This window comes from Bufo bufo, chromosome 6, assembly GCF_905171765.1.
Source record: "Bufo bufo chromosome 6, aBufBuf1.1, whole genome shotgun sequence".
Lineage (NCBI taxonomy): Eukaryota > Metazoa > Chordata > Amphibia > Anura > Bufonidae > Bufo > Bufo bufo.
This window is the reverse complement of record NC_053394.1, coordinates 248089430-248104179: the sequence shown is the minus strand read 5'-3', so window position 1 is coordinate 248104179 and position 14750 is coordinate 248089430. Positions and strand designations below refer to the sequence as shown.

The window sequence follows — 14750 nt, the reverse complement described above, 5'->3', positions numbered from 1 at the left end:
GCCCCCTCCCACTCCTCAGCCGACAGGGATTGAAAAAATGAAGTTAAAAATCAACTTCTGAGTTCTGCTAGACACCCCCTCCTACTCTGCCGAAAGGGATTGAAAAAATGAAGTTAAAATTCAACTTCTGGAAGCTGCAGAGGTGGGAGGGAGGGTGACTTTCACCCTGCAGCTCACACTCAGACAGCACAGTGCCACTGTCTTAGAGTGAGCTGTTCAAAAGGACACGCCCCTGATCCAGTTAGGCCACGCGCCTCCCTCTCTTCAGCCGACAGGGATTGAAAAATAAAGTAAAAAATCAACTTCTAGGTCCTGCTAAGCCACCCCCCCGATCTGGTTAGGCCACACCCCCTCCCACGACACACACAAACATTAAATGAAATAGATGAAATATACCCGAGCGAAGCCGGGTCCTTCAGCTAGTGACTGAAATAGGTTGCGGCGCTCACCAGAATGCCATAGTCTTTTCAAACAGCTACATCATTTATGTATCCTATGTAATATTATCACTTACAGTTGTGTTCCAAATTATTCAACCCCCAATGCTGTAAAGGGTTTTAGGGAATTTAGTGTACATTTGTAATTGTGTTCAGAATTAAATCTTACAAGGACTTTTTAAAGAACCAAATGCAACTAAAATGACATCAATTGTTTTTGTAATACAGTATTAAATGTTTTTTTTTGTGATTTCTTCATTGACACAATTATTCAACCCCTTAAAGACTACCACTCTTAAGAACAGAGGTTCATTCAAGTGTTTTCGATCAGGTATTGAAAACACCTGTGGATGTCAAGGAGCAGCAATCAAGCATAATAAGCACCAATTAGGCAGATTTAAAAGGACTGTGATACTCAGCTCTTTCTAGACATTTACTGGTGTGTTTACAAACATGGTGAAGTCAAGAGAATGGTCCAGGAAGACAAGAGAAGAGGTGATTTCTCTTCACAGGAAGGGCAATGGCTATAAGAAGATTGCAAAGATGTTAAACATACCAAGAGACACCATAGGAAGCATCATTCGCAAATTCAAGGCAAAGGGCACTGTTGAAACGCTACCTGGTCGTGGCAGAAAGAAGATGCTGACTTCGACTGCTGTGCGCTACCTGAAGCGCAAAGTGGAGAAAAGTCCCCGTGTGACTGCTGAGGAACTGAAAAAAGATTTGTCAGATGTGGGTACTGAAGTTTCAGCTCAGACAATAAGGCGCACACTGCGTAATGAAGGCCTCCATGCCAGAACTCCCAGGCGCACCCCCTTGCTGTCTCCAAAGAATAGGAAGAGTCGACTGCAGTATGCCAAAAGTCATGTGGACAAACCACAAAAGTTTGGGATAGTGTTCTGTGGACTGATGAAACAAAATTAGAACTGTTTGGGCCCATGGATCAACGCTATGTTTGGAGGAGGAAGAACAAGGCCTATGAAGAAAAGAACACCTTGCCTACTGTGAAGCATGGCGGGGGGTCAATCATGCTTTGGGGCTGTTTTGCTTCTACAGGTACAGGGAAGCTTCAGCGTGTGCAAGGTACCATGAATTCTCTTCAGTACCAGGAGATATTGGATGAAAATGTGATGCAGTCCGTCACAAACCTCAGGCTTGGGAGACGTTGGACCTTTCAACAGGACAATGATCCCAAGCATACCTCCAAGTCCACTAGAGCATGGTTGCAGATTAAAGGCTGGAACATTTTGAAGTGGCCATCGCAGTCACCAGACTTAAATCTGATTGAGAACCTCTGGTGGGACTTAAAGAAAGCAGTTGCAGCGTGCAAGCCTAAGAATGTGACTGAACTGGAGGCTTTTGCCCATGAAGAATGGGCGAAGATACCCGTAGATCGCTGCAAGACACTTGTGTCAAGCTATGCTTCACGTTTAAAAGCTGTTATAACTGGAAAAGGATGTTGTACTAGGCACTAAGATTGAATGTCACTTGGGGGTTAAATAAAACTGATAACGATGTGAGCACAGAAAATACATTTGTGGTTATTTCATTATAAATGTTATGTTATATTTGTCTGACTTACAAGTGCCTGTTTGATTTAATTGTAAACAAGATGACTGAAATGATCAAAATCAATGTCAAACTGGCCAAAACACTCAATTTCAGTGGGGGTTGAATAATTTTGAAAACAACTGTATAAGTTATCAATATCAGATCGGCAGGGGTCCGACTCCAAGCACACCTGCCAATCTGATATTGATGACCTATATGTGATAATAATACATAGGGATGCATAAATTATACATTGACAGATGAGGCTATAGTTGTCATGGCTTTGGCTGAGTGCTAATATTTGTTTTTGCTGTTTTGTTTTTTGCAGGGCAGAAGCTGGTCTCACCTGTATTGTTCTCCGGCCCATTGATGGTGACAGTGGAAAAACTCATTTGACATGGCTTCTGAGCTTAGATCTTAAGGTTAGTTAATATTGATATATTTACGGTGTGTTCCTGTAGCTCCATTCCAAAATAGCTGTAACTATCTGCCATCTGGCATTATAGGGCTTTTGCCTTTTTAACTGTCAGCAGCAGCCTGTTGAACCTTAAAAAATCATACTCACCTGCTCCTTGATTCTTCGTTGCAGTTCCCTGGCTCCTTGGCTTCCTTCAGTGGACTATACCCATTCAATACCCAATACCCAATTCTAATACCCCTCCTGTAAACTTGTGGGTGGATGGGATCACGTGTGGTGCTACAGCCAATGACTGACATTAGTAGTGACATGTCTCCAAGTGGCAAGTCATTGCTGGATCATGTGCTGCTTGGGGACACATCACTGCTGAGGCCGGTCACTGACTGCAGCTGCACACATTACCCTGTCCATCTAGAAGTATAAAGGACGAGTGCAGGAAGACCAATGAAGGAAGACAGGCAGAATGGAGTGGGAGGGAGCAGGTGAATATGCTTAGTACTACCTGCTGCTCCTTACAGCTAAAAAAGTAAAATAAGCGATTGTGAAACGGCATTGCGTTGCTGGGTGCCATCTGTGGTCGCTCTTAAGGTATAGACTTTGTATGTCAAAGGATAGACTTTGATTTCTTTTTGTAGGGTATTAGCACAGTATTGCCTTGTATATTTCTGCTTTGGGGGTAAAAAAAGATATGCAAAAAGGTATGTGATAGGGAAAGAGAAACTTCTCACTAGCCCCACCTTCTGGAAATGGCTCCCTATGATGTTTTAACAAGCCTTGGAACATGACAAGAGAAAATAGCTGAGCCTAATAGCCGTCCGTAGACAGCCGCTTCAGCGTACTTGCCCCTCATCAGTATGGAGTAGGAATCTGGCTGGCTGAGTGTGATGCCTTCATATAGATTAGGCAAGGTGCTGGCTCTCCTTAAGGAGACCAGCTATGTATGGAGTCTATAGCAGTTCTCCATGGTATGGAGACTTAGTAGCAAAGCTTCATGTGGGAAAAAAATACGCTTAGAGAGGGTATCTCCCAGGGAAGGAGAATCATCTTGTTAGCGCCACCTTCTGGAAGTGGCTCCCTATGAGCCACAGACTGATTTTTTAACAAACCTTGGGACATGACAAAGAAAAATCACCAAGCCAAATATCCATCCATACACAACTGTTTCAGGGTGCTTTCCAATAAGTCTCCATACAATGGAGCACCGTTAAAAAAGTCTCCATACATAGCTAGCCTCTTTAAGGAGGGCCAGACCCCTGCCTAAGCTGATTTGGGGGCGGACAGTTATTGGCTCATATTGTGCATTTGATGCCTTTTGCAGTTATAGAGTATATTTTCCACCATGACATCTTTTAGTACATGGGTGTGTGTCTGGTTCTAATGTTTTTATATTTTTTATTATGTGACGATACATTGCTTTGGGTCCTTGCACATAGTTTGGTAACATCCAGTAACACAGTCACATTATTAAGCCCTTTCTATAGAGCAATGACAGTTAAAAGGAACCTGTAACCTGGATTTTGTGTATAGAGCTGAGGACATGGGTTGCTAGATGGCCGCTAGAACATCCGCAATACCCAGTCCCCATAGCTCTGTGTGCTTTTATTGTGTAAAAAAAACCGATTTGATACATATGCAAATTAACCTGAGTCCTGTCCCTGACTCATCTCAGGGACAGGACTCCTCTCAGGGACAGGACTCATCTCAGGTTAATTTGCATATGTATCAAATTGTTTTTTTATACACAATAAAAACACACAGAGATATGGGGACTGGGTATTGCAGATGTGCTAGCGGCCATCTAGGAACCCATGTCCTATAAAAAAAATCCTGGTGACATGTTCCCTTTAAAAATATTTTAAAAAAAGGTCAACTCCTTTTTTTAATTTTATTTAGAAAATAAGTTATCAGAAACATGTCCCTTATTAGCAGTGGTGTAACTTGGACACCAAAATGTGAAACCAAGTCGATATGACTTTCATGAGTGCCATTTTCCTTCGAAATCCATCTGTACAGAGGTGTTTCTTCCTTAAAGTATTGCTTGTACAGCAGAATATCTATGCACAACACTTATACATACAGTACAGTTCTCGATGGAGCCTTTACAGGGAGTGCAGAATTATTAGGCAAGTTGTATTTTTGAGGATTAATTTTATTATTGAACAACAACCATGTTCTCAATGAACCCAAAAAACTCATTAATATCAAAGCTGAATATTTTTGGAAGTAGTTTTTAGTTTGTTTTTAGTTTTAGCTATTTTAGGGGGATATCTGTGTGTGCAGGTGACTATTACTGTGCATAATTATTAGGCAACTTAACAAAAAACAAATATATACCCATTTCAATTATTTATTTTTTACCAGTGAAACCAATATAACATCTCAACATTCACAAATATACATTTCTGACATTCAAAAACAAAACAAAAACAAATCAGTGACCAATATAGCCACCTTTCTTTGCAAGAACACTCAAAAGCCTGCCATCCATGGATTCTGTCAGTGTTTTGATCTGTTCACCATCAACATTGCGTGCAGCAGCAACCACAGCCTCCCAGACACTGTTCAGAGAGGTGTACTGTTTTCCCTCCTTGTAAATCTCACATTTGATGATGGACCACAGGTTCTCAATTGGGTTCAGATCAGGTGAACAAGGAGGCCATGTCATTAGATTTTCTTCTTTTATACCCTTTCTTGCCAGCCACGCTGTGGAGTACTTGGACGCGTGTGCTGGAGCATTGTCCTGCATGAAAATCATGTTTTTCTTGAAGCATGCAGACTTCTTCCTGTACCACTGCTTGAAGAAGGTGTCTTCCAGAAACTGGCAGTAGGACTGGGAGTTGAGCTTGACTCCATCCTCAACCCGAAAAGGCCCCACAAGCTCATCTTTGATGATACCAGCCCAAACCAGTACTCCACCTCCACCTTGCTGGCGTCTGAGTCGGACTGGAGCTCTCTGCCCTTTACCAATCCAGCCACGGGCCCATCCATCTGGCCCATCAAGACTCACTCTCATTTAATCAGTCCATAAAACCTTAGAAAAATCAGTCTTGAGATATTTCTTGGCCCAGTCTTTCAGCTTGTGTGTCTTCAGTGGTGGTCGTCTTTCAGCCTTTCTTACCTTGGCCATGTCTCTGAGTATTGCACACCTTGTGCTTTTGGGCACTCCAGTAATGTTGCAGCTCTGAAATATGGCCAAACTGGTGGCAAGTGGCATCTTGGCAGCTGCACGCTTGACTTTTCTCAGTTCATGGGCAGTTATTTTGCGCCTTGGTTTTTCCACACGCTTCTTGCGACCCTGTTGACTATTTTGAATGAAACGCTTGATTGTTCGATGATCACGCTTCAGAAGCTTTGCAATTTTAAGAGTGCTGCATCCCTCTGCAAGATATCTCACTATTTTTGACTTTTCTGAGCCTGTCAAGTCCTTCTTTTGACCCATTTTGCCAAAGGAAAGGAAGTTGCCTAATAATTATGCACACCTAATATAGGGTGTTGATGTCATTAGACCACACCCCTTCTCATTACAGAGATGCACATCACCTAATATGCTTAATTGGTAGTAGGCTTTCGAGCCTATACAGCTTGGAGTAAGACAACATGCATAAAGAGGATGATGTGGTCAAAATACTCATTTGCCTAATAATTCTGCACGCAGTGTATAATAGAACACTGGTTCTTTATTCGATAGCCATAGAGGCTCTGTGGCTATCAGCATGAAACCTAAGGGAAATTAAAAACTCTATAAAGCAATTGCCCATTCTTACCCGCTAAAAGGATACAGATTTATCGCATCTTAGCCAGGAAAACAATTGTCTCAGGAATCAATATGTTCTGTGTCTGAACTTTAAAATACTGGAAAAACTTTATCAGAATTAGGGCTCATGCACACGACTATTGTTGTTTTGCGGTCCGTTTTTCTTGGATCCGTTGTTCCGTATCTGAGATTATTTTTTTCTCTGATTTAAGTCCTTTTCCGTTCCGTTATTCCACAAAACATATCCGTATGGTTTCTGTATGCGATCCGTTTTTTAACTTATTAATCACCAAACATATGAGCAATATGGGCTGGGCATAGCATTTCTACAGTATAGATCCGCAGAATACGGATGAAATACGGATGACATACAGATGTGTTCCGTGTGCGTTCCTTATTTTTTGCAGACCCATTGACTTGAATGGGGCCTCGGACCGTGATTTGCAGACAATAATAGGGCATGCGCTACTTTTTTGCGGAATGGAAATCCGGAAATGGGATGCACATGGAGTACCTTTCGTTGGTTTTGTAGGGAATGGTTCAACATGCGGTCTTCAAAAAAAATAAACGGAAGCGGAAATAAAATGCGTTCGTGTGCATGAGCCCTTACTCAGTTTTCACCATTGCTTAAAATATAGCAAAAAGCTTAAAATCTTCTCTCTGTGCATTTTCTTTTCATAGGGCTGGATACCACAGTCTGTGACTGACCAAGCCTTGTCACGGTCACAAGCTGATTTTATTAAGCATCTGAGGAGACATCTGTCATCAAAAGAAAACATGTTTCAGCATGTTAAAGGAACTCCATGATGTTAGTGTATATACCCTTGGGAACAGGAATAGATTGTTGTTGGGTCTTAAAGGGGTTGTCCACTTATAAAAAAAAAATGTCACCCCTCCCAACCTGTGAAGGGGAGTAAACTCACCTGCTCCTCACCGCTTGGTTCCACTTCAGTGCTCCTGACTGGCCTAAGTGGCTACATATCCCAACACAACACAACCGGGGCATGTGCCACTTGGGGACACGTCACCACTGAATCCAGTTATTGGCTACAGCAGCACATGTGACCAATTCCATGTGGATGTTGACAAACGGGAACTGGAAGTGCTTTGAAGCCAGGTCAGGAACATTGTAGATGGAACCAACTGGTGAGGAGCACTTTATTCACCTTCATAGGTCCAAAGGGCTGAGAATGGACTTTTTTTTAAAGTTGATCATACACAACTTCTGTAAAAAGGACCTGTCACCACTCCTAACATGCTTTTTTTTAAAATAAATTTATGGGGTCATTTATCAAACTGGTGTAAAGTTGAACTGGCTTAGGGCTTGTTCACATCATTGTTATGTATTTCCTTATGGCTTTCCGTTATAACATGGTTATAACGGAATCCATAAGACGGAAATTAAAACGGAAACCTTTAGAGGCATTCCGTTTTGATCCATCATAATAGAGGTATATGGGCAAGCATAACGGATCCGTTTGGTTTCCGTTATGCTGGACGAAAAACAAAGTTCTGTCAACTAAAGGTTTCCTTTTTGATTTCCATCTTATGGATCCCGTTATAACCATGTTATAACGCAGGCATGCTCAAACTGCGGCCCTCCAGCTGTTGCAAAACTACAACTCCCAGCATGCCTGAACAGCCTACAGCTATCAGCCTTCAGCAGGGCATGGTGGGAGTTGTAGTTTTACCGCAGGTTGAGCATTCCTGTTATAACGGAATGCCACAACGGAATACATAACACTGATGTGAACAAGCCCTTAGTTGCCCATAACAACCAGATGCCTCTATACCGCCATGACCAACTTAACTCGCACCTACTGTGTCCTTCTCCCATACCATGTAGATTGTAAGCCCTCACGGGCAGGGCCCTCTCTCCTTCTGTACCAGTTTGTAACTTGTCTTGTTTATGATTAGTGCAATTGTCTGTATTATGTATGTGCACCGCTTATCATATGTACAGCGCCGCTATGGAATGAATGGCACTTTAATAATAAATAATAATAATAATAATAATAATAATAATCAGATTCCACCTTTCATTTTTGACAGGTACTTTGGAAAATGAAAGGTGGAATCTGATTGGTTACTATGGGCAATTCTGCCAGTTCTACTTTACACCAGTTTAATAAATGACCCCATTAGTATTTCCCATGGAATTAATTCTGGAGAATTATTTCTTATAACAGTGCATTGTACTGTTCCTCTGTTATTACTCCTAAAATATATGAATAAGGGTACTTTCACACTTGCGGCAGAGGATTCCGGCAGGCAGTTCCATCGCCGGAACTGCCTGCTGGATCCATCAAAACGTATGCAAACTGATGGCATTTGTCAGACGGATCAGGATCCTGATCAGTCTGACAAATGCATTGAAATGCCGGATCTGTCTCTCCGGTGTCATCCGGAAAAACGGATCTGGCATTTATTTTTTTCACATTTTTTGCGGTCTGTGCATGCGTAGACGGCAATGCCGGATCCGTTTTGCCGGAACACTCGGGCATTAATGCATGTCAAAGGGCAAAAATGCCGGATCCAGCATTCCGGCAAGTGTTCTGGAATTCTGGACGGAGATAAAACCGCAGCTTGCTGCGGTATTATCTCCGTCCTGAAAAGTCAAAAAGACTGAACTGAAGACATCCTGATGCATCCTGAACAGATTGCTCTCCATTCAGAATGCATTAGGATAAAACTGATCCGTTCTTTTGCGGTATTGAGCCCCTAGGATGGAAAAGAATAACGCTAGTGTGATAGTACCCTAAATGAATCACTGGGTGTTACTATGTGTGTACTACGATGTGTCCCTACCAGTATTGTACTGTCAGCCTGGATTGGACCGTATCCTGCTGTGTAAATATTCAGGACTAACAGAGAAACATGACAACGCACAGTAATTCCCAGAATTGTTAATTTATGGGAAATGCAAGTATTTACTAAAACACACATTTCAGGAGGTCTGACAGGCCCTCTTTTACAATCTGTGTGTAGGCTCTATTGCCATCTATGATCACATTCATATCAATCCCAGAGATGGAGGCCTGAAAACATTGACCTCAACATACAGTATTAAAGCTTTGTAGCAAACAAACCCCAAAAAACCCCAATCAAGCACTACACAGTACAAGCAGTATTCGGTGCTATTTGAATAAAGCCTCTGTGTTGGTTTTTTTCGCGTTTATCACCAGTACCTGTCTACCATTATAGGAATCAGTGGAATCACTGGTAGCATCTCATCTTCTCCTCTCCATCCTTTAACATTTTTTCTGTACATTTCAATCTCGCTAAAAACAACAGGGGAGATATATCAAACCTGGTGTAAAGGATAAATGGCATAGCAACCAATCAGATTCTACCTTTTGTTTTTCAGAACTGTTTTGAAAAATGAAAGGTGGAATTTGATTGGTTGCTATGAGCAACTAATGCTGAGTTCACACTTCAGTTACTTGATCAGAGATTTCCATTAGTAAGGGTCCATTCACACGTCCGCATCCGTTCTGCAATTTTGAGGAACAGGTGCGGACCCATTAATTTCAAAAAGATGCGGACAGAACACCGGCTGGTATCTGTGTTTTGAAGATCAGCAATTTGCGGACCACAAAACACTTCCAGACATGTGAATGGACCCTTATTGTGAGCCCAAACCAGTAGTAAAGCCTACTCAGATATAAAATGTAATGTAAATATTTCCTTCTGTTCTGTGTTTTTGACCCGCACCTGGTTTTGGCTCACAATAACTGATCAAAATAACTGATCAAATCACTGAAGTGTAAACTCAGCCTAAGGGTCCATTCACACGTCTGTAAGTGTTTTGCGGATCCGCAAAACACGGACACCTGTAATGTGCGATCCGCAATTTGCGGACCGCACATCACAGACACTATAATAGTGTCCGCAATTGCGGACAAGAATAGGACATGTTCTATTTTTTTCAGAAACTGAATTGCGGATCCCGAAAAAACGGATGCTGAAAAAACGGATGCGGATCCCGAAAATGCGGATGCGGATCTGCATCTGTTCAAGCCCCATTGAAAATGAATGGGTCCGCAAATTGTGGAACGAATGCGGACCCAAATTACGGAAATGTGAATGGACCCATAGCATGTTTTCCTTTACACCAGTCTCCCCCAGTGGCTTCTAGAAGGCGTGCAGATTAAGGGCTCGTTCACACAAACGTATTTTGCGTTTCGTATACGGTCCGTATACGGAACCATTCATTTCAATGGGTCCGCAAAAGATGCGGACAGCACTCTTTGTGCTGTCCGCATCCGTTGCTCTGTCCCATGGCCCCGTTTTGCGGACAAGAATAAGCATTTCTATAATGGGCCTCCTGTTCCGTTCTGCAAATTGCGGAAGGCACACAGGCGCCATCCGTTTTTTGCGGATCCGCAAAAACAGCACAGTCGTGTGAGCAAGCCTTAAATTGTATACCTGCGTGGAACAAAGAGAAAAATGTGGTGCTCATAGTTTACAATGGGAAAACTTTTCTTGGTGTCCTGAAAGTTCAAAAAATTTGGTTATGGTTGTAGCATTCATTATCTTAACCTGTTCGCTACCGGTGCCGTACATGGCGCCTGCTCGCATATGCAGCATGCGCCATGGTCGGCAGATCTCTGCTGTTTCAAACAGCAGAGATCTGTGGCTAATTACCGTGACCGGCAATAATGCCGATAATTAAATGCTTTAGATGCCGTGACCAAATGAGGTCACGGCATCTAAATGCGCAAAAACCCGGAAGCGCTGTGTTCATGCTGCAATTCTTATTTTGGCCACTAGATGGCAGGCCAAGATAAGAAATGAGCAATATTGAGTTTAAATGGCATTTAAAAAATCCCTGATAGACCAAAAATAAAAATAAAAAAACATAATTTATAGGCTCATATATGAGCCACAAAATCATCACAAAAAAATAAAAAAATATTAAAATATATAAAAAATAAAAAATATAAAAGTTTAAATCACCCCCCTTTCCGTATAATTAAAAAATAAATACCTAAATAACAATACATATAAACATGATGGGTATCACCACAACCGAAAATGCTGATACTATTAAAATAGAAAAAAGAATTCCAATACGGCGAATGGCGTAATGGAAAAAAGGGTAAAAATGGCCGATTTTTTCATTGCTTCTTTTACCCAATTTTTTTTAATAAAATGCAATCAAAAAGTCATGCACACTCCAAAATGGTATAAATAAAAAATACAGATTCCTCTGCAAAAATTAACCCCCTAAACAGCTCATAAAAAAGTTATGGGGATCAGAATACGGTGATGAAAAAAATAAATAAAAAGAAAGATAACATTTATTTTTACAATATTTAGACATAAAGAACCTATACATATGGGGTATCGTTGTAATCGTACTGACCCAGAGAATAAAGGGCATGGATCAGTTTTGCTGTAAACAAAATGTCGTGGGAACAAAACCCATAAAGCAGTGGAGGAATTGCAATTTATTTCAAATTCCACCCCATTTGGATTTTTTTTTACTGCTTCCGACTACATTTTATGCCATAATTAATGGTGGCATTAGAAAGTACGACTTGTCCCGCAAAAAATAAGCCCTCATACAGTTATGTGACCGGAAATATAAAAAACTTATGGCTCAAGGAAAATAGGGAAGAAAAATTAAAATGCAAAAACGAAGAAAAAACCTCTGGTTATCCTAAGGGTTAAAGCATTAAATACACAATTTCTGCAAACTTGACATTGACACAACACAAAAGAATCAATTGAAAGTCAAGGTAACATCTGCTGCAACTGATTATTAAATGTGCCGGAGGCATACAATGGAAGAATATTTCCATTGTATACCTCCGGCATGCCACTGTGCGGCTTACATCACCCAACGGATTCTTTTTTTTTAAATTTATATTGCTCTGCATTGATTTTTTGCGTTATGTTTCTGTATTGAATAGAGTAGTCAAGTACTCAATTTTATACAGATAATATACAGTATATATATACAAAGTAAACATTAACACCTACTGTCCTTTCATATGCCAAAAGGACACTATTGTGACATATCAGGTGAATGGGGCCCTATGAAGGATATATTCAGCATGCGCAGCGGGAGGTTCCCCACTGGTACAAACCCTCATCTTGCACTGCAAATGCAATTTGAACATAGCTTTACCCTCTCACCCACATAGCATATCACAGATACTATGGTAGTGATGCTGCCACCTGCTGGCTGCTCTTTCAAAATAGAGGAGCCATAACTAGAGATGGCTGTAAAATGGCTATTTTGTTGTAAGAATAGCACCACATCTGCAATGGCTTTTGCTTAATGTTGCAGCTTAGTACCATCGAAGTGAATGGGGCTGAGCTGCTATACCACACACAACCTATGAACAGGTGGGGCACTATTACTGAAAAAAATGGCTTAGAGTGTTGTAAGGGCAATCCCTTTAAAGTCACCCCAAATCTCTGAGCTATTCAGAACTTGACACCACCCAACATCCGAGACTGTCCGCTAGATGAGGGACACTTCAAGGAGATGTAAATAAAATGTGAATATGAGCACCTACATAATATGTATATATGTTTTAATTGTGTGTTCTGTGTCCAAGTTATAAACATGCATGATATATACAAAATTATACATATGTATGACATAAACAGCATGGCATGCCTTAAATACTGTATAGCTTGGAATAATAAAATGACTATGTTTTATGCACTCGGTGTACCAATGACATTTTAATTGCATGTATACTTATTTGTTGAATTCTTCAGAGGCCTTGATACTTTTCTTCAGAATTTGCAAACTTAGCCCCTGTTCACATCTGCAGTGGCATTTGTTTTATGTAGTGTTGGGAGAGCATCAGTGGCATAGCTAGAAATGACTGGGCCCCGCAGCAAATTTTTGAATGGGGCCACCCTCCCCCAGTAATTTTTTGCAACCCCTTCCTTTCATGCTGCCCTCATTCCTGTGGCTAGTAAAGATCGCTCTCTCAGACCAGGCCGGCAGCTTTTCCATCCATTTTCTACACTGTCTATACTGTCACTGTATATAATTTCATTGTGTAATACTGTTGGGGGGGCCCTGACAAAATCTTGTAGTCCTCCGTCCTCCTCCTGGATGGGCCCCTTCTGGGTCAGAGCCCCAAAGCAGCCGCTTCCCCTGCTTCCCCTATAGTTACGCCCCTGGAGAGCATGCTCGTCCGAACACCATTTTGACTCGAGCGCCGCTTGTGCTCGATAGAGATACTCGAGTCTCCTCTCCGCACGTTTGTTGGCTGCTACGCAGCCAATAAATGTGCGGGGAAGTACTGGCACTCACTGTAATGCCGTAGCCATGTTGGTTACAGGCATTACAGTGATTGGCTGGCCGGAACGCGTCATCGGGTGCTATATAGCACCCGATGACACGCGGTTCGGCTCAGTCTTAGTCAGGGAGAGCTGCAGCAGAAGTTACAGATAGTGTAGGGACAGGAATTGGTTTTCTTTTTGGGCAGAGTTTAGTCTTGAAAGGTGTTAGAGACCCAAAAGTCCTTTTAAAGAGTATTGTTTTATATGGCTGCAATGTATATTATTATCGCAACCTGCGCTAAATTGCGAGCAATTGTTTGGCCACTGCTGACTGTGACACAACCTCTGCTACATCTCCTGTATAAAGTTTGCACATCCTAAAAATCAGTGACATTCAGTTTAATATTTTCACCGCTGCTGACAGCGACATTACCTGCGCTACATCTCCTGTATAACGTTTGCACATCCTAAAATTCTGTGACATTCAGTTTAATATTTTTCGCAGCTGGTGATAGCGACATTACCTGCGCTAAATCTCCTGTATAACGTTTGCATATCCTAAATATCAGTGATATTCAGTTAAATTTTTATGCCACTGGTGACAGCGACATTACCTGCGCAACATCTCCTGTATAACGTTTGCACATCCTAAATATCAGTGACATTCAGTTTAATATTTTCGCAGTTGGTGACAGTGACATTACCTGCGCTACATCTTCTGTATATGGTTTGCGCATCCTAAATATCAGTGACATTCAGTTTAATTTTTTCGCCGATGGTGACAGCGACATTACCTGTGCTACATCTCCTGTATAACGTTTGTGCATCCTAAATATCTGTGACATTCAGTTTAATTTATTTGCGCATACACTTACAAAACCTGTGCTACTGTACGTGTGATATACTTGCACGCATATATACAATTTAATATGCTCAAGGCGAGCAGTAAGGGATGGGGAAGTGGCTGTGCTGCTGATGCACGCAGAGGCGTGGCCCTGGGTGTGGTGAAACTGTGTCTGCTGCCAGAGCACAAGAAACACACTCATCCAAGACACCACTCTCGAATTCACACCAGTGCGACCCGGTGGTCGGTTGGATTGCAGCAGATAATGCTTCCAGTTGGTTAAGCACCACCCTGTCTTCCATAAAGTCCAATCTCAGTAGCCAAAAGTCTGGTCAACAGATTCCTCACCCTGATCCTCCTTCCTTCCACCATGGAGAGTCTTGGCAAACAAGTGATCCCACACTCGGATATTCTGAGGAGCTCTTTTCATCTCCATTCTTTGATTTGGCCCTCTCGCCAAGCCCGCTTGAAGAGGGACATGAGGAGATCTTG

The 14750-nt window shown here is 41.8% G+C and overlaps 1 protein-coding gene across 1 annotated transcript in view; it reads left to right on the top strand.

Annotated features, from left to right (window-relative positions):
• The window catches only part of LOC121005641 (steroidogenic acute regulatory protein, mitochondrial-like), a 56894-nt gene extending 49927 nt beyond the window's left edge, over positions 1-6967 (top strand). Inside the window, exons 6-7 of the mRNA XM_040438412.1 lie at positions 2317-2410; positions 6842-6967. Coding sequence (XP_040294346.1) covers positions 2317-2410; positions 6842-6967 — 220 coding nt within the window. The remainder of the gene's footprint in view (positions 1-2316; positions 2411-6841) is intronic.
• The last annotated feature ends 7783 nt before the right edge of the window (positions 6968-14750 follow it).